The sequence below is a fragment of the Mus musculus genome, chromosome 7 (assembly GCF_000001635.26).
Source record: "Mus musculus strain C57BL/6J chromosome 7, GRCm38.p6 C57BL/6J".
NCBI classification, from domain to species: domain Eukaryota; kingdom Metazoa; phylum Chordata; class Mammalia; order Rodentia; family Muridae; genus Mus; species Mus musculus.
Window position 1 is genome coordinate 67,990,355 of NC_000073.6, and position 26,504 is coordinate 68,016,858.

Here is a 26,504-nt window from a genome sequence, read left to right on the forward strand (position 1 = left end):
TCTAGTTTCAGGAGATCTGGTACCCTCTTCTGGATGCTACAGGAAGCAGGCACATCCATATCCACAACACCTATAAGAAAACAACAACAACAACAACCAAAAACAAAACAAAAACCAACAATAACAAAACAACCCTAAAAAAATGTTAAACTGTACTTGTTGATTTCCAAAAAAAAAAACATGTGGCCTTTGGGGTGGCTTTTTTTTTTTTTTTTTTGCACATGTATATATGCATGGAGAGGGGGTGTGTCTGTCTGTATGCATGTGTGTTCACATGCCTGTGGGTACACTGCTATATACAAATATGTGGGTATGGAGTCCCAAAGTTTGTATCACATGCCTTCCATGATCATTCTGCACTTTATTTACTGCAGCCCCCGTCTCGTGGAGGCAGGGCTCATCAGCGGCAGTCAGTCTACTTAGCTACCCTGCTCTGTCTGCTTGCCTGGTGTTGGAGTAACAGGCAGCTCCCATGTCTGCCCCCCTCCCTTTCTTAACTCAGTGCTTGCAATCTGCACTCTAGGCCTCTCAATTGAATGGCAAGTGTGTTACCTACTAAACCATTAAATCTCTACTGGTAACTTAAAAACCAAAAACTCTTCAGGTTCCCTCTCCCTTCCCCTCCCCCTCTCCTCTCCTCCCCTCCCCTCCCCCCTCCTTCTCCCCCTCTCCCCCTCTCTCCCTCTCTCCCTCTCTCCTCCTCTCTCTTTATTTTTTGTTTTGTTTTTGTTTTTTCGAGACAGGGTTTCTCTGTATAGTCCTGGCTGTCCTGGAACTCACTTTGTAGACCAGGCTGGCTTTGAACCCAGAAATCCTCCTGCCTCTGCCTCCCAAGTGCTGGGATTAAAGGTGTGCGCCACCACACCCAGCCCTCTCTCTTTTTAAAAACCAAAAACTCTTCAGGTTCTCTCTCTCTCTCTGTCTCTGTCTCTCCCCCCACCCCCGTCTCTGTCTCTCTGTCGTGTGTTATATGTGATGTATGTTTTGTCTGTATGTATGTGTGGAGGCTGTGTGTGTGTACATGTGGAGGGGAGGTCACAGGATGACTTTGGACAGTTACGTCTCTCCTTCCATCTTTACAAGGGTTCCAGTGATTGAAATCAGGTCACCAGGCTTGTACGGCAAGCACCTTTCCTCACTGATCCGTTTTGCTGGCCCCACTGGTGGGTGGTAGGTCTTACTGTCAGGGGCTCTTCATATAATCTGAATGCCAGCATCAAAGGAAGAACGTGCAGTGAAATCAGGGAGGCCAGCTTCTCCAGGCCTTGCAGAGGGAAATTTGAATGGTATCATCTAAGTGCTGTGTGGAAGCAGCTGTCTGCTTGGGGGTTGAGATTGAGAAGGGGATGTGATTTGATAGAGCTGGGGAGTGAATGGCAGATGCCTGCGGATGCTGGAGTCATGGGCTTGAAGTTCCTGAGAGATGCTCTGCCCTCGAAGGATGCCTGCAGAGTTCTTGTGGTTAGGTTGTGTTGTCGTGTGCTTTCTGTCTTCATGTCTTCCTATGGGCTATGGTTTCTGCTGTTGCACATTTTTATTGGTGGAAACACATGCTTTTAAGGGGCAGCCTTTCACATACGGGCTGACAAGGAGGAGATGGAACCTTGCTTTTCATAGTATCTTTCTTTGAGGGATCATGAGGGACTTGACAGAGGTCTACCAGGCACCATATGAAAGTGCCTACACTGATCAGATGGCTCTTGGTACACGGTATGACAGTCCCTCCTCAGCCCTCTGTACCTGGAAGTAACATCCTTTTCAACCGCGAGACATCTCTTTAAACAAGAATACTGTAAAACTGCACGCAGTAATTTAGATTTAAGTCCTTGTCCTTTCCCCTCCCCCATACCAGTGTGATCCCTGACAGGCCACATGGTCCTAATTTACGTTCTGTTTTCTTTGATATAAAACAAGGCAGATAAAGGGCTGAAGATGGCACATCGGTTAAGAGCCCTTACTGTTTTTGCAGAGGACCCAGGTTTGGTCCCCAGACAGCTCACAAACCATGTGTAACTCCAGTTCCAGGGGGATATGACTCCGTCTTCTGACCTCTTTGGGTACCAGACATATATGTGGTACATATAAATACACAGGCTCTCATATATACATACATGTAAAGTAAAAATAAGTCTTAAAACCAAGGCAAATAAGAGCCCAAGAGTCTCAGTGTCAATGCAGTCAGGCTTATGAAGTTTCAGAACTGGGCTACATCGTAGAAACGCTCATCACCTTTAAGGGAGTGTAGTATGCTTTACAATGAGTCTGTCCGTGTGTGTTGGCTAAAACCCTTGGTCTGCTCTTCCCAGCAGGCCACATGAGACCCAACCAGCCCTCCCTAGGGTCCTGACATGCTTAGTATCTGTAGCTGTGCCTTGTGACAGGCTTTCTGGTTTCCACCCCTTCTTGCCTGTCAAAAGTATTGAGGCAGGAACAAACCCAGAACTTGGGGGTCTCTTCTGCCATCTCTTATTCTACTAAGGACCACTTAGGTATCACCTAAGATTGTCTTGACTTTTTGGGGGTGCAGGCACAACACCCCATCATCACATACAGAAATTATATCTAATTAAGTTGCCTAAGTCTTTTTCACACCTCCTACATTTGCACATTTCTTTTTTGCACCCATGTCCAAATAATATTATTTCCTCTCTGTTGCAGTTCCAATCTGTTGATCTTTTTTAGTTCTTGACTCTGTCATCCGGTGCAGTTGCTATCTCCCCTGGAAACTTGTCCCTGATTAGAGGGACATTTTATTAGCATTATTGGTGATGTTACTGATAGTAATGCTGAAGTAGATATGACTCAGAAGGAGCATCATGGCCCTTCTTCTACTGTCCCTTAGTCAATCAGCACTTCGGACTGTTACTGAGCCATTGGAATGCAGTTCTCCTTGCCTCATTCTGTCAGCAGGGATGTGATGAGATTGTTTTACGTAGCTCTGTAGACAAAGCATGTGATCTTGGAAACAGCCACTTTGTCAGGGAAGGGAAAGATACAAGACAGAGTCCTTACCTGCTGTGGTGTCTATGCTAGCTTGTGGACCATGGCCCATGACTTGATTCTCCATCAGTATGCTTCTTCCAGTTCAGCCTTTGGTTGATGATGGTTCAAGGATGCACGTAAGGAGATATTACTCTCATGTTTGGGCTCATGTACAAGGTGTTGAGATGATCTGAGAACCTAGGTGGGCATTGGTTTCAGATATCTTCTCCTGGAGGATGCTGGGAGCAGAGCTTGTGGGTTGTTTGGCCTGGTGAATGGAGCCTTCTCCATTTCGTGGAGAAATCCTAAATTCTGAGAATGTTTGGTCTTAGTGAGTACAGCTTGCCTCTGAAGAAATTAGGGGTTCACACCATCCTCTAGATAATTGGAGAATGCAAAACAGTACCACTCAAAAGTGGGTTGTCCGGAGGTGACAGAGCAAAGCAGTCAATGCAGAAGTTGCAGGAGATAACAAAGGCCATCACGTGACTAGGTGAGGTGAGGATGATGGAGACCAGGGAAGGAAGGAGTAGTAGGAGTGGGCAGGTTGGAGCTATAGGATCCCCCTTTCCATGATACTTTACAAGGCAAGAGCAGTGTTGACATTCAGATAGACCCGTGTTTAGGAAAACAACCCACAAATGCATAAAGTCAACAGGTAGGGGTCAGTGGTAGGGGGTGTCATTCTGTCCTTCAGTCATACCAGATAGTGACACGTTACAGTTTAGTTTGCAAAGATGGTGAGTTCCATGTGGTGTTGTGGCTTCTGCCTGATCCAGAGAGATGGGTGCAGACGCCTAGGTACTTCAGTATGTTTGCCAGTTTGCCAGCCGCGTGTTTAGAACTTATCTCCTTGGTGAGTCAGTGCAGGACTCTTGTGGGGTCTCTGCCTGGGGTCTCTGCACCTGTGTGTTTGCACTGTGGTAAGGCTGTGGCCAAACCTGCCTCCCACCCCACTGGACTCTCCTAGACCTATGGATGTGTGGTCCATGTACTTTGGGTTGGTTACTGCTGTTTCACACTTCATATTTATCTAGGGTTTGTGCCTCAGCACCTACAGTGGGTTCCTTGCCATTGCCTTGTAGAGGTTGAGGCTCTTGCCATGCAAGTTTCCCCCTTAAACTTGAGTGTCTTCTGGGTGCTCTTGTTGCTGGTCTGGCCTGCCTCTCCCTGTGTTCTCATTCTCTTTTCCTCTTCTCTGTTTCTGTCTCTGTGTCTTTCTGGCAAACTCCCGCGCACACACGCACACACACACACACACACACACACACACACACACATCCTGCTTTTGACTTGCTTCTGTTGTCTGTCTCTGTCCCCCACAGTCTTGACATCAGCTGCCTAATTGCAGGGACTTATCTTCCTGAGGTTTGGTTAGGTTAAGATTTCAGTACCTGCTTAATGATTTTATCTCTGTTATCTCAGACTTGTATTCTATCGTATCTCGCAGTTTATTTGTCTACATAGAGGGCCCTTAGCCCGGTGTGAGTGTGCAGCAAGCCCGTGGCAGTGCCTCTGTGTCGTTACTGCAGAAAGCACAGAAAACCTTGTCACGGGTGGGTGGGCTTTCATTTCTGCCAGGATGGCCACTTCACGAAGTCTAAAGTTGTCACTGCTGAGTTCCCAGCATATGGGTAGCACTTAGCTTGTAATAAGCATTGCTTACATTTGTATTGGAAGAATTAATAAATTTAGTCCCAAACCTGCATCTAAGCCATGAGAAAAACTTGAGGCCTTGAGTGAGAGTGGCTGGTTTCAGTCCATCTGTATGGCTGTGGGGGACTCAGGATCACTCTAACAGTCACCAAGTCAGAAGCTCTATGCTTCAGGAGGTTCAGACAGGCTTGTATATGACCGTGCACACACACACACACACACACACACACACACACACACACACACACTTTATATGTATATTTAGACATGTTTTTTTATTATTATTATTAGCCACACATGGGGATGGAGCCCAGGGTCCTGTGCATGCCAGGCAAGGGCTGTTCCACTGAATTAGGTCCCCTAGCCCAAGGCTTATAACTTGACACACCATGGAGAACCACTTCCTAGGGTAGGAGGAACATGTGAGTGAATGTGGTTTCCACCCTGACTATCAGCTAGATATCGGTAACTGGTTCATCAACACAAGCTCAGGTCACTTAAGGATACTGGAACTTTGTAGGGCGAAGTAAGACACTGAAGGAGTGAGCATGAGCACGTGGCCTGTAAGCAGAAAGATGTAACCGGTCTGACAGCCAAAGCCAGCGTGCGTGGGTATGGGAGGACAGAGGGACAACCTTCACGGAGAATGCTTGCCTGCCTGCTTCTGAGCAGAAAATCGCAAGTCAGAGAAAGAAAAGGAAAGGAGGGGTGTATCTCTGCAGGGTTTCTCTGCAGGCCCATACTCAGTGGGGGCTTGTTCTGGCTTGGCTGCTCCTCAAAGACACCCCGACACCCCCCCCCCCCAGTCCCAACACCAGCTTCTGGCAGTATAGTTCACTGTTCGTAGTACAAGGTGAACATGAAGACATATGCCCTGCTGAGGCTCAGTCCTGGGGAATGCCTCATAGGGAGGCAGAACACTGCTTCTCTGGGCCCCCCCACCAGGTGTGGCATGGCAGGGACTGGGCCCTGTATGCTGTTTTTTTTATGAAATGCCAATCATAGGGAGTGGAGATAATAAGAAAGGTTTCGAACCATTTCCAAGGGTGTTATTTTAAAGAACAAGCACCTTGAGTCCTGGACTTTCTGGGTATGTTAAGACGAGAATGGCATGTCAAATCTCTGAGCAGGCCAGGTTGTTTTTATGACGATCTGTAAAAACAGCTGCCCTTGTGCAGAAGTGAGCCCCACTTCGTTCTGCACAGATCTGTTTGTCTCCAGATGCCTTACGTGGAGGGGACACGCGTGCGTGTTCTTTTGCCTTGGAACTAATTCCCTGTAAATTTCCCACTTCTTAATTGGCAGGATAGGATAAAAAACGTCACATCAGTCTCTGTAAATTCCTTGCCTTGGTTTCAGTGTCCCCAGGGTTCAGGGCTGCAATTTTTTTTTTTTTTTTTTTTTTGTGGGCATAGATTTTTAGATTGTTTCTATGGTGAGACAGCTCTTCTGTCGGGCAGCAAAGAACAATTTGCACATTCAGATTACACTGTTTTATTTTAATTTCTGTTCTCAAAGTCACCCATGTCATGGAAATCCCTTACATTCCTGCCGTTGCCCTCACTTATTGACTATGTCAGGTGGCCGGGCTGTCTTGTCTGTGTGAAAGAGAAATGTACATATACAGTGTAAACATGTCTGCGTTGACACATGAAGATAAAAGGCTTAACATGAATTGTGTCTGTTTACACTCGACACAGAAATTCTCCTCTGACAAACTGGAGTATCACTCGTGCTTGTTACCATAACACTCTCCCCCCTCCTGTCTGGTTTCCTGGCTAGTTACAGTTTACAGCAGGGAGAGGTCCTCTTCTCAGAGCTCTGGGATGGTGCTCTCAGGCTAATCAGCTGCTGTGGGAGGACTGTGGATTCGCCCCCCTTGGTCTTTGTGTGTTTTCTGCATTGTCTATATGATATGGGTTATTTTTCTCAGCTCCTGACTCAGTGGGTAAAAAACACTTGCCATACAATTATGGAGACCTGCCTGTGTTAGAGTCCCAAGCAGTAGGGTCAAAGCAAAACATAAGAACAACAAAAACAGGTATGGCTGCATGTACCTGGAACCTCACATTGGAGAATGGGGAGGTTGTGGAGTCCAGGAGTTCCATGGCCAGCTAACTTGGCCCAAATGGCAAGTTTGGGGCTCACTGAGAACCTCTCTGAAGGCAATAAGGTGGGAAACAGTAGAAGACAATCCTCTGCTTCCTCTATGTGCAGGCACAGGTATGTGTACCTGCATAATCAAGTGCATGGGACACACATGGAGGGGGGAGGGAAAGGAGGGAGGGAGGGAGGGAGGGAGGGAGGGAGGGAAAGGAGGGAGGGAGGGAAGGAGAGAGGGAAGGAGGGAATATATACATGCACATAGGTTTTTCCATGGGTCACACTGCAGATCTTGGTGGGTGCAGAGAGAGGAGGGGAGGGCAGGGAAGGGGAGGGGAGGGGAGGGGAGGGGGGGTGGGGTGGGGTGGGGTAGTAACAAGGTGGGATCACGTCTTTCCTGGGTCTCCTTGTGTCTCAGAGAATGGTAGCTGAAACATCAAAATCAGCATGTGGAATTTCTCAGATGCAGATTTTAGGACCACTTTGTGATTTAGCAAGCCTCCTTGCTAGGTGTAACTGAGCTCTACTGAGCGCTGTTCTACTGAGCTCTACTGAGTGCTGGGGCCTTTGAATGCCTGTCTCCCATGCAGAACAAAGCGGGGGGGCCCTTTGAGTGCCATGTCTCTGTCTGTTTTCTAGCCTCTGTTCTGCCTAAATCCTTACTTTTCCTCTACTCCAGCTACTGCACCCCTGCCTGGGGTTGGTTCCCTCAAGCTGCCACCACGACCCACTCAGCTTCACACTGGCTCCAGGACTGCCCGGGAAGCCTTCCCCTTACACTCTGTTAGACCTCATTTGGGGTCCTAGAAACAGAAAGTATGGCAGGACCATCTTCAGGGATCCCCTCCTGAGCCATCTTCCAGGCCCCTTTAGCGTGAGAGAGCTGTGAGCCTCTTTCTCTATGGTCCCAGAGTCCTGCCCATTGCACGGCAGGATATTTTCCCCATCAGCTCAGCAGTTACTGGAGAAAGGGTTGTTTGTTTACTCTCCTGTGCAAAGTTCATTGACAGTGATCCCCTGCCATTTTGACTAACAAAATGATGGCATCTAGAAGTGGTTTTTGTTCACTTAGTTACTGGTACCAGTGGATTCTTTTTTTTTTTTTTTTTTTTTTTTTTTTTTGAGATGTGACTATTGTGGGCGAGCCACTGGCTAAGCCACACTGGGCTTCTTTCACAAGGCAAAAGCTTTGTTGTGTTGGGTCTCACTCTCAGAACTGGAGTTAGTTCCCCAATGTGTCTTTAGTCCATTGACCCATAGTCAACACAAGATTCTGATTCTGCTCTGTATCTGTTGTTTCCGACCATAAACCAAGACTGTCTGAAGGAAAGTTGATCGAAATTGAAAACATTTTTGTTAAATGGATAACATGATATTCTTTGTGTGTGTGTTGTTGTTGTTGTTGTTGATAGATTAGCCTGCTGTTTTGCCAGCTTCCTTTCTCTTCATCAGATTAGCAATATTTAGATTGGGGTAAGAGAATGGAGGGGTCACTAATGCTTTCTCAGTGATGTAGCCTTCAGCATACATACCCCTGAGGACAGTGACCCAGAACTTGCCTGACGTCACTGTGGTAGCAGTAGCCTGTTTTACAGGTTTTACAGTTGAGGCTTAGAGGTGGTGTTTGTCCTTTTGAGGGCACGAGCCAACAGAAGACATTCCAAAGGGTTTTCTAGGATTCAAACCCCAGTTAAGCGCTTTGTCACTTTCCAGGACCCCATGGTGCCTTGCGCAGGGCAGATGCTGAACATGGAAAGCTCACGCAGACGTTCAGATATCCAGCTTTGGAAGGTTTTCTCAGTCAGATATTTCCCATCAGCCTTGCTCCTAATAGAAGCTCTTAGGGATTGGTGTTCCAAGTCCGTAGAGTTGAGTTTGGCAGAACAAAAGTTCTGCCAGTTAACTTTTAGGACATACCTAGGAATTTTTGGAAAGACTTGACTCTTGCACCTGAAAAGCTTTATTTAAGATGTCATCTTGGCAGAAATGAATTTTTAGCCTGGGTGGCATGCTCCTGCCTGGTGGCCTCCCATCGTTTTTGCTTCTGCTGTCCTCATTCCTAGGTTGGACCCTGCAGCAGGGGTCCTCCTTCAGCTCCTCCTAACACTGCCCTTTCTCCCTGTTCCAGGGGATCTTCATTTCCATGTGTTTTTACTATTCTTTGCAGGCCACCTGGGATCTTACATGTTTACATCTATCTTATATCCTGAAAGCAAGTGTTGGGGTCTCTTTGGGGTGTGCCAAGTATCTGTTGGCTTTGAAAGGGAGAGAGTGTTTCAGGCCTGACTCTGCCAGCTGTGAGCAGAGGGCGTGTCAGCTTCACGTGCCTTCCAGTGCTTTCTCCAGTGCGTGGATTCTTTGACAGGCAGGCGTGGGACATTTGCTTTCCTGTTTGCGGCTTGTGCCTTTGAACACCGTACTATCATTCACAGTCCAGCTTGATTGCTCTCTTTTTCTGTCACAAAACACCCAAAGACCAGCAGTGTCGGTCAGAATTCAAAGCAGCTGGCTGCTGGGCCCTGCCTTGTATTTTGTGGCTTGGGCTCGTCTTCTCTTCCGGAACAAGGGGGTAGTTTCTCCCTATTTTTTTCCTTTGTTCTATAAATGGGAATGAGGGGTGTAAATAAGGAAATGGCTCTTTCATTCTAAGACGCTTCCAGTCCCAGCTCTGTGTGACATGAGGCCAGCTGGCAGAGGGTAACAGGCCCTTCGTACTGTCTTTGTACTGACTGCATGTGAAAGACACTATATTATGTCTCTTTCTCTCTGTTTCTTCACTTGGTCCTGAACTTTTATGATTTGTTGGGTAAAATACCAAATTACTTGACACATAATACTTTTATGATATGGTCAAACACATGTTGAATACAGTGATGTAGTTCAATACTCCTGTAAAGTCTAAGAGCAAATTAATACACTTAATTTACAGTGGTATAGGAGGAGTAAGATATTTTAGACTGGGCACTCGATTTCTGACGAGTGATTTGGTGCCATTATTCTCGTGGGCTTTGAGTCATTGAGCAGAGGCTGGGTAAACATGAAGTGGAGAGATGAGGCTTGGGGGAGAAGAGGGGAGCTGAAGAAGAGTTGGGGAACTGTTGAAGCTCAGGCATTAGCACAGAGCAAGCACCTCTCTGGGCCCAAAGAGAGAATGGGGTAGTGTGAAGGGGAGTCCTATCAAGGTAGTGTGAAGGGGAGCACTATAAAGGCAGCAGGCCATGAAAGGGAGGAGCTGAGCCTGTTGGAGGTAGTGAACAAGTGTGCTAAGCAAAGATGTGCTAAGATGAGACAGAAGGAGATGGGCCTGAACTCTTACAGAATCCTGTTGACTTGGTATTTGGTCAGGGTTGGACTGGACAGAGGGGTGTGTTGGAGGAAGATGTTGCTGTCACTCAGGCCAAAGATGACAGTGGTTGGATCAGAGTTGCAGAGATGAAATCAGGTGTCTTAGTTCCAGTTTTCATTGCTGTGAAGAGGTACCATGACCAAGGCAACTCTTAAAGAGGACAACATTTAATTGGGGCTGCCTGACAGATTCACAGGTTCAGTCCTTCATCATCAAGGCCGGAGCATTGTAGCATCCAGGCAGGCATGGCGCTAGAGGAGCTGAGCTTTTGATATCTTGATCTGAAGGCTGCTAGGAGAAGACTTGACTCTCCTAGGCAGCTAGAATGAGGGTCTCAAAGCCCGTGCCTTCATTGTCGTACTTCCTCCAATGAGGCCACACCTACTCCAACAAAGCCACACCTACCACAACAAGGCCACACCTACTCCAACAAGGCCACACCTACCCCAACAAGGTCACACCTACTAATAGTGCCACTTTCTGGGCCAAGGATACTCAAGCTCCACCACAGGGTACAATTCATTGTGCTCCATGTGTGTGTCTTCTGGTGTCTGCCATGTATCAAGTGGTGTGTTAGCCTCTGGAGACAAAACTTGAGAACTAAATAGAGGATGATTTTCCATCCTCTGGAACTGCCACCATGATGGCAGTGAGCAGAATGGAGAGAAGATGAGAAGAAAGGCCTAGAGCTAGGCTCCCAAGAAGGTGGGCGTACCCCGAGTGGGAAACAATTGGGCTTGGAGGTGAGCAGTGAGCATCCCAAAGAGGAAAAGGGGGTTCACCATGAGAAAAGCCCCTAAGAACCCACTAGGTTTGGAAGGGAATTCCAGAGGCGGGTGTTACTAGGTGGCGTGTGTGCAGGTGAGAGGCAGGCTGAATTGGGAAGCCTTACTCTCAGCACCAGCAAGTTACATGGCAGCATCCCTGATCAAGATGTGGGAGCTGGGGAGTAGGTCAGTGCCAAGGAAGTGGCGCCATTTCTTCTGTCTTAGGGGCCCTGTTTCCTCTTCAGAAAAATGAGGAAATTAGACCAAAGGGATTCTCAAGTTCTGTCCGCTCTTCTGCTTTCTACCTCACCCTCTGATATTGCCCAGTTCCTTCCTTCAGTGGCTGTCATGTCTAGGGAATGTCTGCTTCCTTTCCTCCACTCCACTGTTCTGGATTCCCCCCCCACACACACACACACACATACAAGGCCTCCCTTGGGCTTCTCTCCCCTCTCGGATCCTTGAGAGGGGCTCCATCCTGTGAGGTAGCGTTCATCCCCTCCTGAGATCCTTCTCACCAGGCTTCTACCAGCCTCCTTTCCTTTGATCCCTCTTTGTATCCGTGACCTCCTGTCACCCTGCCTGTCTCTGGCTTCCATAATATCACAGGCTGCTTAAAACCCCATCTTTGATGCTACCTCTACTTTGTCCTGTTGGAAATGGTGGTAGGCTTTCCCTGTGTGTTCCTTTCATCTTACCCTGTCTATATTGACAGTTGCTTGCCATGGCTCTTAGTGCCTGGTCTTTTGCTATGAGCCCATGGAATCAAACTAATTAATTACATGGGTCAGAAAACTTTATGGCTCCTGAACAGCTTTAATAATGGTTGGGATTATTAGATGCTAAGAAAGCATAGTGACCAAGGCTGTCTTTCCATATACATTTCAGACTTTTTAAAACAAAAGATTTAGAGTCTAGAAGATGGTCCAGTGATTAAAAACAGCCTCCAAATTTATGTGATTCTCAACTTCTGTAACTCTAGCTTCAAAGACTCTGACACCCCCTCTGGCCTCCGTGGGCACTGCACTCATGTGCATAGATGTACACACAGATAGCAGAGTCAAAAATAAAGAAAAAAAATGAAACAAAAAGTTCTAGTATTAAGACCACTTTACCAAAAAGACACACACACACACACACACACACACACACACACACAAAGAAACAAAATTAATACATAAGTAAAAAGTTGTAATCTGCAAATGCCTTGGGCTAGTTCCTCTACTTCCAGGATCTGTTCTAAGAAAGTGCTCTTGGATATCTGGAATATTGTTTATAATGTGAAAAATTAGAGATGACTAATTAACAGTAGAGAATCAGAACAAGGGACTAGTACGTATTAATAATTTAAAACAAGTTTCTCTGGGCTAGAGAGGTGGCTTAGCGGTTAAGAGCACTGACTGTTCTTCCAGAGGTCCTGAGTTCAGTTCCTAGCAACCACATGGTGCCTCACGACCATCTGTAATGGAATCCGATGCCTTCTTCTGGTGTGTCTGAAGACAGTGACAGTGTACTCACATATATGAATTAAATAAATCTTAAGACAGCCAAAATCAAAACACTCTAATAAAACAAGTTTCCCCTTTTAAATTAAAAAGAGAGAGAGGAAAATAAGTGCGCCTGTGTGTGTGCGTGCGCTTGTGTGTACGTGTCTGTGTGCGTGTATGAGTGAGCGAGCACGGGCGCGCGCACATGCATGTGGGGAGGATCGTGCTGGGGTTGTCTCACTCACAGTGGGTTCCAGGGATCTGATGGAAGTGAGGACTGCTAATCAGCTTCCTTTTCCTGCTGAGCCACCCCACAGGCACCTGGCTTTTCTTTTTTAAAAATCCTTTGGAAAAACATTAGATTGGTTAAATGTTTGTATTAGTTAAGTGAAACAAGTCTTTGCATGGGTATGCTCGTGCCTGATTTTATTATTTGCAGAGAAAGGACAGTTGGCGCAGGTAGATGAAGGCTGTTTATCTGTGACTGTTGCGATCGCTGTTGATTTTTACTGCTGCTGCTGTTACCTCACTTGTATAGGAAACGTCTTACTCTGTTAAGAACGTGGCACATTATGTTACTTTTGCGAACCCGCGCCCCTTTCAGTTTTCTTCAGCTATTTCTTTTATTTGCGTTTTTCGAGCCTCCCGGTTACAGGTCCAATTGGTCTATATTAAATGGTGTCTGCTCCCTGGGTCGCAGTGATTCTTCTTGAGTAGACTTCGTTGCTTGATGTCCTTTTTGCCAGACACAGAAACTGTAGGACCTGGGCTGCGGATTTTTTTGTGTAGTGTTGTGACTGAGGACCTTGGCGACACTGGGCTCGTTCGGGTTGTAGCATGAACTCTGCACACAACCCTTTGTGACCTCGGACTGAAACCTTCAGTTTGGATGGTTCATGTAGCAGTTTCTCCCACAGGTCAGTGAGTATGTCGTACGGCATCTGGGCCAGCGTAGGCAGCTGAGTGACAGTAACCAGGTAGCTGTGCGGGTGTGCACTCTGCCCTGAAAAACAGTCATCATCTTTTATAATGATACAGGTTCTATCAGAAAGTCATCTTAAGAATGATCTCTGTTTAACCATATGCCCCGCTTTGCCCTCTTGTCTCCCTTCAGTCTGTGGGCCCGGCATTGACATCCGCAACGACTATCAGCAGCTGAAGCGCCTGGAAAACTGCACGGTGATCGAGGGCTTCCTCCACATCCTGCTCATCTCCAAGGCCGAGGACTACCGAAGCTACCGCTTCCCCAAGCTCACCGTCATCACTGAGTACTTGCTGCTCTTCCGAGTCGCTGGCCTCGAGAGCCTGGGAGACCTCTTCCCCAACCTCACAGTCATCCGTGGCTGGAAACTCTTCTACAACTACGCACTGGTCATCTTCGAGATGACCAATCTCAAGGATATTGGGCTTTATAATCTGAGGAACATTACTCGGGGGGCCATCAGGATTGAGAAGAACGCCGACCTCTGTTACCTCTCCACCATAGACTGGTCTCTCATCTTGGATGCGGTGTCCAATAACTACATTGTGGGGAACAAGCCCCCGAAGGAATGTGGGGACCTGTGTCCAGGGACATTGGAGGAGAAGCCCATGTGTGAGAAGACCACCATCAACAATGAGTACAACTACCGCTGCTGGACCACAAATCGCTGCCAGAAAAGTAAGAGTGGGCAGCCGGGGGACTTCCACTTTCTGCTCCGTGCTTTCTTCCTCTTCCTCTCCCTCCTCCTCTCCTTTGTCTTTGGTGGGGCAGGACGAAGTTCTCTCACATCTCCACACTGCCTAGTGGAAGTGTTTCCTGGGGATGGGGAGGGATGGGTCTTATCTAGCTTTTCTGTGAATCGGGATCTCTCAGAGTACAGGACCGGAGCCTGGATGGAGGCTGCTGTGGCTGCTGTCAAGTCTGGTTAGAAATAATTTGCTGCATCTGGAGGCTACAAGTTTACTAACCGTCAACTGCTCTGATGAGATAGGGGACTTGGTGTGCTTTGTAAGTCTCTGATTCTCGACAAACAGGCACTTCTTACAGCTCAGTGCCTGTGTCCTTTGTGTAAAGGGATTTATAGTATCACCACCCACCACCACCACCACCACCACCACCACCACCACCATCATTTTGTAGAGCAAGATTCCTTCTCACAAATAAAGGAAACGTGTTAACACCCGTGTCCTGAGAAGGTGATCCTTGGCTCTCAGGACCCTGATGCTGCAGGAAATCGGGTTTAATATGAAACACGTGATAGATCAGATGCCTGCTTGCCAGCTTCCACGAGTCCTAGGTCCATTCTCTACTTAAGGCAGCTCTATAGGAGGGAATGTTTCTGAGCCCTTGGGTTTTCATTCCTTTCTCGTACACCTGTTGTGGCAGTCTTGTGCAGACACTTAGTGAAGAGAACTTGGAAAGCATGCAGTGACCCCAGGGTCTCATAGTGGTGTTTAAAGCTTGTTTGTTTACCTGTAATATGCATATGTTCTTTGTAGAATGCCTAAACTCATACCTGATGTGACATAGGACATGAAAATCAACTTTTGGCTAAAATGTAGCTATGGCTCAGGGCATTGGCTGTATTGAATTCAGTAATTGAGCAATATTTAGACGTAGTTGCCAGCAAGGTTCCCCTCACTGGTTTCCCTCAGCACGTTAGCTGTTATTTTATGGCTAGACCAGTTAAAGACTCAATGAGTCCATATACCTGACTAGTTATGAAGATTGCCCCATAAATCCCGCACAGAACCCCCAGATGGATAAATTTGTCTAAATTCTGAAGTGTGTATAATCAACAAATGGAAGACCAGCCCTCATGGGTAGCTATTATTTCATCATGCCTGGAGTTGGGGCCAGAGTAGGTCACACACCTTGATGTTTTCTGTCATTTGATTTGTGTCTGTCTGTGGAATGTGTAGGGGTAAGGTGTATGCATTTGTATGTGTGGGTGTGTATAAGAGATATTAGTAGGGCCAGTATTCTAATGGCTAGTACTTTGAATAGCTGAGTGAAATATACTTTTCTGATTGATTAAAAAACAATTCCCTATGCTTGGCTTAATTAATGGTTTGAAAAAAAAAAACCCTGTAATTCTTTTTGTTGGTTTTGAGCTAGGGTCTCAGTCTGTAGTTGGGGCTAGCCTGGACATGTAGCTCAGGCTACCCTTGAGTTCATGGCACATCTCCTGCCTTAGCTTCCCAAGTCCTGGGATTATAGGAATGAGTTCTTGTCCATTGTCATAAAATTTTGTTTTTATTTATTTTTAAATTATTTATTTATCTAATATGTTTGAGTACTTTGTCTGCATGTATGACTGCTCACCACGTATGAGTGTAGTGTCCCTGGAAAGACCAGAGTTACAGTCAATTTGTGAGCCCTGAAGATGCTGGAAATCAAATCTGGGTCCTCTGGGAGAGCAGCCAGTACTCTTAAGGACTGAGCTACTTCTCCAGTCCCCAACATTTTGTTTTTAAAGTAGCCTTGGCATTTGAAAAAAAATTATCTTAAAAAGCATCATCAGATTTGGATACAGAAACAAGAGTGTGTGACGACTGGACTGGCCAGCTTGCCTGAGCTGTGGTCGAGCTGGTACTACGGCAGCCACACCACTCTGTCATGGTGGCCAAACTAAGTATGGACAGGAAAGTGTTTCGGAAGCGTAGAAGCTCTGCATGAAAGGGATGTGCGGTTTGCAGCATCATTAGCTAACACCTGTCAGCGACCCCACAGATGCTCTGCTCTCACTGTGGCTTTTCAGCAGCTTCTGAAGAAGTCAGGGGCAGAGATAAGGCCTGTATTCTGGGTCAGAGTCAAGGGCCAGTAGCCAGGAACTACCAAGCAATTTAAATGTGTAGGGTTTAGTTTGTTCATCTTCATAATGGCATGGATCCTGTCTTCCTCATAGAGTCCATGGAAGGTTAAATTAGAACAAAGAAAACAGCCGGCCTGAGGCCAGAGTGCCTGTTGGCTAGAACTGGTCTTCCCAAGGCCGTGTTCTGCAGCCTTTTCCTTGGCCGCTGTACCAGTCCTGATGACGTGTTCTGTGGTTTCACAATGGAGTGCTTAAAATCGCTGACTCCATTCAAGAATACTGTCTTCTTACCTTGTCCTGAAAACTTAGTCATGGTCACAGCTTCCTGTAGCCTTTCTAATTCAGCTAGAATGCTTTCCCTCTTCGTAGACTCCTATTCTAGTCTATGCTGTCATGTGTGTAGTGGCACCAGTCACACGTGCCTGAGTGGAGCACTTGACCCTTGTGGCCTGCCCCAAGAAAGCCCTGCTTTGAGCGAAGGGTTTCCAGGATGTAGTCTGGGAAGAATCTTTGAAATATTGCCTACATGATTAAAAAAAAAATGGATTCCATGCTCTGATGAATATACTCGAAAAGGTAAAACGTGCTATTTATTAAAATCAGTTCATTTGCTTCTCTTTACTCGGGATGAGGCCACTAGAATGTTTACAACACAGATGGCTGGCATTCTCTTTCCTTTGGAGAGCGGGGCCTTAGTGGCTCTCCCTAGACAACTGGCTTCTGTCGTGCTGTGTTCAGCCAGAGCCCTCCGTCATCCTTCAAGGATCCAGGGCAAGGGCATCGAGCCCTCACAGAATGCCCACTTCAGAGTTCACATACGCCATTCAAAATGAATATTTGAGGAATCCCAGTAAACTATTTACTGCTGGCTGGTGGCAGAGGATTGGGAATATCAGCATCTGGAGAGAAATCCCAGTGAAGAATACGAGTGAAGTCAATGCTGTAAAGGAGACCACTTGATCAGTTTACCCCATAATGTATCTTCATTCTTCCCGGGTCGTATCTACTGGCAGTGTGGAGGCAGCCCACTAACGAGGGGCCACTCTACCTGTTACAACCTCTGTATTTCTTTGTTTTTGTGATTTTTATGCAGGCCTGAGTTGTTCCGAAAGAGTGAGGGCCCCCCCCCCCCGAAAGGAATTGTGTTGGGGAATTAATACGGGAATAACTGTCAGTGCCCTCATGTTTGATGGTCGGTCCTTGCCTCCTGTCTTGTTTGAAATGGCTTCTGTGTCTCCTCCTTCGCCTGTAGTGGCTGCTCTGTTGGCCTTTTCTCCATCTAGGCTTTCATTGTCTCTGGCCTTAATCCATCTGGGCTGCTACAGCAGAATGTCACAAGCTGGATGGCTTATGAACAATGGATTCACTTCTCTTAGTTCTGGAGACCAGAGACCCAAGGAAAGGGGCTGACAGGTTCTCTGTCTGATGAGGACCTGCTTTCTGGGTTCAGAGCCCTCCACCACCATCTTTCATGTGGAAAGGGGTAAGGCATTTTCTGGTGTCTCTTTCACAAGGGCACTATTCCACTTGTGAGGGCTCCAGCCTCCTGAGGTAAGGACAAAGCCTCACCTTTTAGCACCATGTGCTCAGGGACTAGATCTCGGGATAGGAGTTCTGGAAGACATAATCATTCAGACCAAGACATGGCCACAGACAGGCTCTCCCCCTTCTTCCTACTTCATTATATTTACTGGTTCCTTAGCATCCTCTTGTCTTTATCTGACTTTCAAATACCATCTCAAGTCCAGGCCTCTTGCTGAGCCTTTTTTTTCCCCCTTTGTGTGGCTCTGGCTGTCTCATAACTGGACTTGTAGACCAGTCTGGCCTCAAACTCAGAGATTCTTCTGCCTCTGCCTCCCTAGTGCTGGGGATCAAGGGTGTGTACCACCACTCCCTGACTTCTATTTGAGCTTTCAACTACAGGTGAAGACCACCCCCATGGAATGTCTCCTTGCTTCTATGGTTTCTCTACATAACTCTCCTCCCCGTGGCGGGGGTTGGGGGGGAGGGGGTCAATGCTCTTGTTCTCCTAGCTAACGATCATCTCAGAAGCACCACCACTCGAGCCTGCTTCCTTTCTAATAGGCCATCCAAGCCCTTACCATCTCAAGATCTGCTTCACTCTGCCGTTCTCTACCCTACCCGTTGTGAACACAGTGATACTGCGCTTCTCCAGCCTCCTGCTCTGTGTCCTCCCACTTCACTTGTCACCCATGAATGTCCCATGCCTTGAGTGGCTCTGTTGTTCACCTGCCCTTCTGGAGTAGATCCTTAACCAAGGAGTAGGCTCCTTGGTGCCGCCCCCTGCCCCCATTTTACTGCCCCTCACACTCCTGCAGGCAGCATCCTTGACCCCCCTTTCCCAGTCATCTTTGTATTAACCAGTCTGCCTCCTCCATCTCAGATCTGAGACTGAGGTGAGCTCCAGCCTTGCCTTTCACGAGACTCCAGGGCTTTGGAGCCTCCACTAGTCCTACCTAGCACCTGGAAAGGTAGGTTTTCTTTTTTTCTTTTTTCTTTTCCTTTTAAACAGTGTTCTGTGACTTCTAGCTGTATCTATCTATGCACTCCAGGGGTGAGCATGGCACCTACTTTGTGAAGATCCACTTTCCCCCAAGCAAAGAACAGTATGCAGTGATAGTCCCCAGCAGGCTTAAAGATGGTAAGATCGTAAAATGTGGTTCTGACCCTGTCACCGTCACTGCTACTGAGGAGCGTGTCCTTCCAAACCATCTCTAGTTCCAAAATGGCGGGAAGAGCACCAGAACTCCCCTTCTCAGGACCAAGATGCAGAAGTCTAAAAAGGCTGGGCTTCTGGCCCCAGAAGCTGTTCCCTAGGATGTACACAGCTGGCCTTGTATTGGAAGGGGCAGCGGTGACACCTCCTGAGTACCTGTGGTTTTCTGGCTTCTCGGTGAATTTACGGAAAGTGCTGCTTTGACACAGAGGCTTTTCTGGTATTTGATTTCATGCGAGGACACCTCCTCCAAAAAAACAAAACGACATCAAATAAAAGGTAACAAAAGTAAAGCCTGAGACCTCACTGCTAAACTTGGCCTCTGAGTGCCTCTTGGCTCGCCAGAATCAACAGCTTGTGACTGGCTCACAGCACCCCATCTAGCCTTTGCCAGAAAATCCACAGAGCCGTGAGCCTGGCTACACTGGAAGCCAGCTTAGCTGCCGGGCCAGCCTTACTCCAGATAGAAAGACCACTGGCTGAGGTAGTGGTCATGCAAGGTATTGCATTTCCCTCTACCCTAAAAAAAACCGAGGAACCATGGTCATTGCTGATTGGAGCTTCAGGATGGTCCTCTGCTCCCTTTATCAACGGGAAAACGTTACCATCTCTGGATGGGTCCAGGGACTCAAAATGAGGGCAGGTGGTGTACACCAGATAATTCTGGGTTTTGTTCTTCCCCATGCCGTTCTTAAGTCTTGTTTATCAAACACTGGTCGTCAGGGCAGCACAGGCGGAGAGAGAATTGCTTCCCTGTCCCTGTCCCTTTGTATTTCTTTGCAGGCTGGTAGAACATGTCCCCTGGGGAGAAAGTGGAAGGGTTTGTTGAAGCAGTTGTAAATCCCCTGGAGTTTTTGCCCTGTGAGAGTCCAGCCATGTGTTTGGCAGGATTTTACTTTAACTTTTAATCTTCAGCTACCTGGGAAGACCCAGAGTATGTCTAGAAATGCTGTGGAGTCTTCCACCAAGCTGCTGTAGACTGCTAAAAGAGATCATGATGTAGACCATGAGACAGGCCCATGGCCCATGGTGGGTAGGCAGACCCAGAGCTGAACAAGAGGCCTCTGGCTTTCGCATTGTGTTAAGAGCTTGTCTCCATTCCCCGGGAACGCCTCTGTTCTGGTCAGCTGCTCCCACTGTGGGGGTGATCTTTATTTAGAAGGGGTCACATGCCCTGGGCCTCGGTGCTATATGCCTTTTATAGCCTGGTGTGGAGATTGCATTCTATCCTGATTGCGAACCCCTGGTCCTGAGGTGCTAAAGCAGTTGTTTGTGTTCACGTGTTTGTGCCACCGCCTAGTGATCTGTAGTTCTTAGAGCAATGTATTTAGTTCCAGAGGGGCTTTGCTTTGGGCTGGGTGGCCTTTGCTGGGCTGTCATTCTTCTGGATCCACTTTAGAAGTTAGCTTTTTTCTCTCTTTCTCTCTCTCTCTTTTAAAGTATAGAGTAGAGTTTATTCAGGGCATGGGGGAGGGGAGTTGAGAGGGTAGTAGAGACTGAAAGGCAGGGATGGACAGAGGAAGGGAGGGGGAGGGGCCAGCCATGAGCACGTGGAGAGAGGCGGGAGAAGGGGCAACAAGGGGACATCTTCATAGTGGTTTTGTTTTGAACTTGAGGTTTCTGAAGAATACTATATATCCCCTTCTATCTCTTGGCTACTTGTAGATTGGTTCTGAGGAATACTATATATCCCCTTCTATCTCTTGGCTACTTGTAGATTGGTTCTGGTTTCTTCCTGTTTCCTGATAACCCCCTTCTTTGTTTGCATTTCTGTTCTTATCTTGCTCTTCTCATGCCAGTGTAGCATCCTCAACTAGAGTAAGGCTAACATAGAGCACATGGGACTGTGGCTAATCTCATTCTGGACTGCACTGCTCGACTCTGGTGTATCGTGGTTCAAAGGTCAAGTTCGGCCAGTGGTGGGGTCTCTTTCCAGCACATGGTGTGAATCAGGGATTCAGGTTTAATAAGGGGGGTCTCTTCTGAGCTCGGCCCTATGGTAGAATGTTCCCCTTTGACAAGGAGCAGCAAGGCAAGGCTTGTCTGCCATCCACAAAACAGGGATGTTCAGGTGGTACCCGGAAAGCCCCCAGCACACTGACCAGCATTGGGTGAATTCTTGGTCAACAGCAGAAGCTGCTGCTGTTTTAAAAATAGCTGCATTTGGAGACCCTCTAAAATTTTGAGCATTAAGCTGAACTAACTGTATATGTACTGCTGTCCCTTAAGTGGTCTTTCTCTGTTGCCTTTCCTAAATTGCAAACATTGAGTTATCATAAATAGCAGGGCATAGTGTACGAGTGGTTCTTGCTAATTTAATCGGAATTGTTCAAATTTTCATGTCTGCCCAGATAAGCCATATCTTTAAAGAACACTCAGTGACGTACATACGTCTATCCAGATGCCACTAGAGAGAAACCTTATAGGTGTCTGTAGACTCCATTTGTTATCAGACTCTGAATTTATTCTGCTTGCAAGCTTGGTATTTGGGAGAATTTAAGAAATACCAACAGATTTTTGTTTGACATTGACATTAAACACTATCTTTTGACTCCCCCACCCCCACCCCTTCTGAGAGCATTAAAGTGGTTAGAGAGTGAGTGGGTATAGGTTTTTAGTAAAGAAAACAAGGAGGCACGTTTTTATTGGTGACAACTGCAGATCTCACATACTGAAGGTAGCAGCCATCTGCTCCAGGCTGGAGCCTCTGCCTATTTATGCTCCTCTTTGGGTAATAATAGCTGTGTGTATACACGTCTGTGTGCGCACATGCGTTTGCATTTGCACGTTTGTGTGTGAGTGTTCCTTCGGGCATGTGTGTTTATGCGTGTGTGCATATGCAGTCAGACCACCACCGTCTTGGCTTTTTCACCCGGCCTCCTCTCCTGCTTTGTTATGTTTGGTTGTTTTGTTTTGTTTTGTTTTGTTTTGTTTTGTTTTTTTCTTCTCCTCTCGCTCATTGCAGGAAACAAACACTGGCTCTCTGTGTCCTCTCTCAGCTCTTCCTTCCGTTCCAGGGGATCAGGTGGGCGGGAGAATGCTGTGCAGGAATGCCAGGCCCTCTTCCGGAAGCAGGGCTTCTGGTTCTTCTCATTCTTGAACAGAAGTTGCTTGTTGTCCCTCTGCCTTGGTCACAAACAAGCACTCGGTCCTCTCTTCTTCCTGTCATTTGTTTTTTCCCCCATGGGGCCACGTGGGATGGCAGCAGAGACAGTCAGTGTTTAGTGACTTGGTTGCTTGATACTCAGCCTTGGTTAGAGACGCTGTCAGACTGACCCTGTATGTAGCTGCCTCAAGTTTATCTTTGCAAATCCTGCTGAATGGAGTAGCTAGGGTTGCACAGTAGTTTCCCCTACACATTCCATGACCTCCAGCAGATGACTAAAGCCATGTGTGTATTCACCCTTCCTTAGGCTATGAAGCTTAAAAGTTGGGCAGGAGTAGAGATTAGCTACAATGACAGTGTGCTATAGTTTATAGCAGTGTAATGCAATGCAATTGCCAACACCACTACTCCTGCACTTAGAAGCCGTTGTTAAATAAGACAATGTTTACTTGAGCATGAGGCTATCAGGAAGGAGGCCCCTATCCCAAGTTGATGCATCTCCTGTTGGCAGCAGGTCTGTGGAGTCAGGTTGCCCAAATTGGGGTTCCTCATAGTGCATAGTTTTCTTTCAGCAGCTGCGGCTGCAGGGTTGCACTTGGTAGTAAAAGGGCAAAAGATCAGCATACAAAGAGCATAGCGCCCCCCCCCAAAGAGAAGACTAGAAAAGGGAAGATGATTGGTCCCCCCACAAACACTTCTGGGCAGTTCTAGCATTTGAATTAGGTCTCCTGGTGCCCCTACTCTCTGGAAGGATTGTGATAAGGAGACAGGTTGGTGACCAGTCAGGTCCCCGTGACAAGGAAAACCTAGCTCTGCTCCTGGGGCGGTGACTCCATAGGATGTTTTCTCGGATTTCTTTTTGACCCCCGAATGGCCTCCTTATACTTTGCTGAGTAAATGTTATCAGATAGGATGTAGAGAAATCTTTTTTGTTCCATCTCTCGGTGGGTTTGAGATAATTGGGTTATTCTGTGATGTGTCTCTGTTCCCTTCAGAAGCCTCTGAATAACGAATCGGGGAAGCTTCAGAGCAGAAGCAGCCAGAAAGTATCCAGTGTTGCTTCCCTCACAGACCCGGGAAGGGAAGCGCAGAGCAGAAACGCCCAGCGGTAGACCTCCTTGGTAGACCTCCTCACAGTTGCACAGCCTGTCCAGGGGGCCTGAGGGGCCTCCTCCTCACATCAGTGCGGATGGATCTTGCCCTCTTCCCCCAGCTGATACCTCTTCCTAGCTGTCCACTTTATGAACACAGCAGGGCTCTGGCCTCGATGGCCATACGGGTTTATGAATGGAATTCTGGGAATGTATACTTTTCTCTGAAGAATGTTTCTGTAGCGCAACAAACACTTCTTGTTTGCTGAGGGGTGGGGGGGGGGGGAGAAATCTTTCCAAAGAGTCACTGGATGCCAGAGATGGCGACTAGGGGTGGGCTGGAGCTCGGGGTGAAGCTGTTCACACTGACAATGGACAAAAAGTCAGAGCCCCTAACCTTGCCGAAGAAGTCTGTCTTGCAGGATTAATTTCACTGTAGGTTTGTTGCTAGCTATATAGTGACTATGGCATTTGGTGCCCATGCCCTTAATAATACAGGGCTTATGGGTATTCAGTTCTTAGCCTGCGGGTCTCTGAGCCTCACCTGATTGCCTGGCATGAGTAGGTTTCAGACCTTGGAGGTGGCCCAATCTCACTGGGAGGCTTCTGAACTTCTTTGGATAAACCATGACTTGATCTTGCTGGGCGCTGTTACCCTAAGTCTTGGAAGGCCTCAGAGTATAGCAGGGTTCTTAGCCTGAGGGTTGAGAACCCCTTAGGGGGTGAGGAGTTGAATGGCCTTTTCACAGGGGTCACCTCGGCCCATCGGAAAATACATCTACTTACTATTCAGAACAGTAAAGTAATTCCAGTTATGAAGTAGCATCAAAACTAATTTTATGGTTGGGGAGTCACCGCAGCATGAGGAACTGTATTAAAGGGTCCCAGCGTTAGGAAGATTGAGAACCACTAGATTATAGGGAAAGGGCTGCAGAAGACGAGTTCCGTCAGTTATAAAGAAATGGTAGTCAGGGTTGTACTCAGACCCCACTTCAGCTCACAAGTTAAAGGTGAGTGGCTCGTGAGTGGCTTCTTAAGGGCTGCTCGGATTCTGTTAGCAAGCTTGGGGTATAGACAGTTTTAAAAGTAGTGCTCTGTTTGCGAGCTCTTCAACTCCTGTTATTACAGTTTTGTTTGGGATAATATATTCAAATGAATACAAACCTGACCTTCCTCTGTGCCTTCCCATTTAAGCCAGATGAGATGCTGAGATGCTGGGATGATCAGGTAAAAAGAGGAAGGCACAAGGCAGCCTCAGGATCCGGGAGTTTTGCATGACAATAGAATGTGCAGAGTCAGGTCGCATCTTCCCAACTTTTGACTTACAAAGGCTGTCACTTTCCCTCCCCCCTCTTTTCTTAACCTTTGACACAGTGAGTCCTGCATTTTCTTCCAACCTTGAGATTTAATGTCAGGGAGGGTGGTAGGGGTCTAGGGTGGATGTGCTAGCTCTGGGGGTTTGACAAATGCCGCTAAGATTGATGATAGATATTCTACCCAGCCTCTTTGGATTATACCCTCTTGTAAAGAGTTGGCTCTAGATTGGCTTTAGAAGTAGGCTGTGAACTCCCATAGGTGGCTGAAGCTCCCAAGTTCTCAAGAGTATTTTTGGAGCTAGAAGCAGGCTTGAAGGCTAGCAAAATACCTCCATAATGGGGCAGAAATAAGGAGAGATGGTCAGAGAAGTTGAGAGCAGGAAATTCAGGTAGGATTTACATTTAAGTCTTGCATTTTTGAAGTGACATTTTCTTGGTCTGGCTTTCGCTGTTATGAAAGTGAATTATTTATGAGCACCGAGGAGCACCAATGAAACTTGATTATGTGGAATGAATTTAAAGTCAGTGAAGTCTTTCTTTTAGACCAGTGTCAGCTGTCCCTCATCTAGCAGCTTGATAACCTGGGAAGAGTCCACCGGTGATTATTGCTGTTTTCCAGAGGGCTGCTTTTGAGAGCCATCAGAGTTGGCAGTGCTGTTGAAATGGTATAGCACAGGAAAGTCTTCCTTGTTGGTTTGTGAGTTGAGTGTATTTTGTTATGTGTTTTTCTCATAGGCATCTGGGTTTGCCATGCAGGTCTGAGCCAGAGCAAACATTGACTGCTGAGGTAGTTTACGAGATCGCCCCTTATCTGTTGTCCAGTCCTTGAGTGCTTACGTCCACAGTGTTCCCCAGATCTCCCTTGCCAAGGGCTCTTGGAGGTTGTGCTGGGATAGATCTGGTGAGGATGTGGTTTCTGAAGGTCATTTCTATCCTTTGTCAGTAGGTTAAAAAGACCTTGTCCAGTCATCCCTTACCTCACTCTACAAAGAGTTAATAAACAGCTTATAACATATTTTTGTTCCTCCTGCCTCACAGCCAATGGCTGGCCTGTGGAGGAGGTATTATGTGGCCCTGACCATGTGTCCCTTACCATATATAGTGTTTTAGCAGTTTGTTATTAATGAAGACAGGAGGCTCAGCAGGAGATGGTGGAGGCTGAGGAGAGAAAAGAGGTAAGACCAGGATGAGGCACATAGAACTTCCTCCTGGCAGTATGAGAGTGAGAACTTGGGTAACCCAGTGTTTTAGTTACTTTTCTATTACCGTGAAGAGGCACCAAGACTAAGGCAACTTACAAACAAAAGAGTTTATTGGCATGTATGCTCTCAGAGGGTGAATTCATGACCATCATGGAAGGGAACTTGGCTTGGTAGCAGGCAGGTAGGCATGGCACTGGAGCATGAGAGCTTATATCTGTTCTACAAGCAAAAGGCAGAGAGAAAGAGAGCTATTCCTAAAAAGGCTCCTCCCACCACACCCAGCAACATACTTCCTTCAACAAGGCCACGCCTCCTAATCCTTCCCAAACAGTTCCATCAACTGGGGACTGGCCATTCAAAATAGGGGCCTGTGGGGCCATTCTCATTCAAACCATTACAACTAGACAGTAATCTTGTCTTACTTGCCTGCTGGTTCTGGTAGATAGAGAAACTTTAAGGAGGGATTTATAAAGTGTTTTCAGATGGCTAAAATTGTCCATGGTTAGCTGGGATAAATAGGCCAACTAAATGGTAGAGTTTATGAGTGAATGTGTGTCTTGGGTCCTTGGAGGTTCGTGCTCCTTGCTACCCTTGCAGCTCAGTGTCATTGATGAAGCAGAGAAGAGGTTGATACTCCTGTGGATGAGGAGAAAGATGAAGAGGCTTGAATCATGAGGAATATCTAAGCAGGATCTTCACTTTTTTTTCCCTTAGTTGGCTGAAGTTTCCATTCTTCCCCCTGTAGCTAACTAATTGAGGTAGCCTTGCTTAGTGTGAGTTCCATGGCAAGCAGGATGAGAGGACACAAGCTTACAATTTTGTTGGGTGATAAAGATAAAAATGCATGATGCTGGGATGGGTGGCAGCTTACTAGTCAAAATGTTCGCTTTGTAAGTATTAGGACCCCAGTTTGA

The 26,504-nt window shown here is 47.0% G+C and overlaps 1 protein-coding gene across 4 annotated transcripts in view; it reads left to right on the top strand.

Annotated features, from left to right (window-relative positions):
- The window catches only part of Igf1r (insulin-like growth factor I receptor), a 281,412-nt gene that overhangs the window by 38,098 nt on the left and 216,810 nt on the right, over positions 1-26,504 (top strand). For all 4 annotated transcript variants that reach the window (NM_010513.2, XM_006540641.4, XM_006540643.4 and 1 more), the window contains exon 2: positions 13,456-14,001. In NM_010513.2, coding sequence (NP_034643.2) covers positions 13,456-14,001 — 546 coding nt within the window. The remainder of the gene's footprint in view (positions 1-13,455; positions 14,002-26,504) is intronic.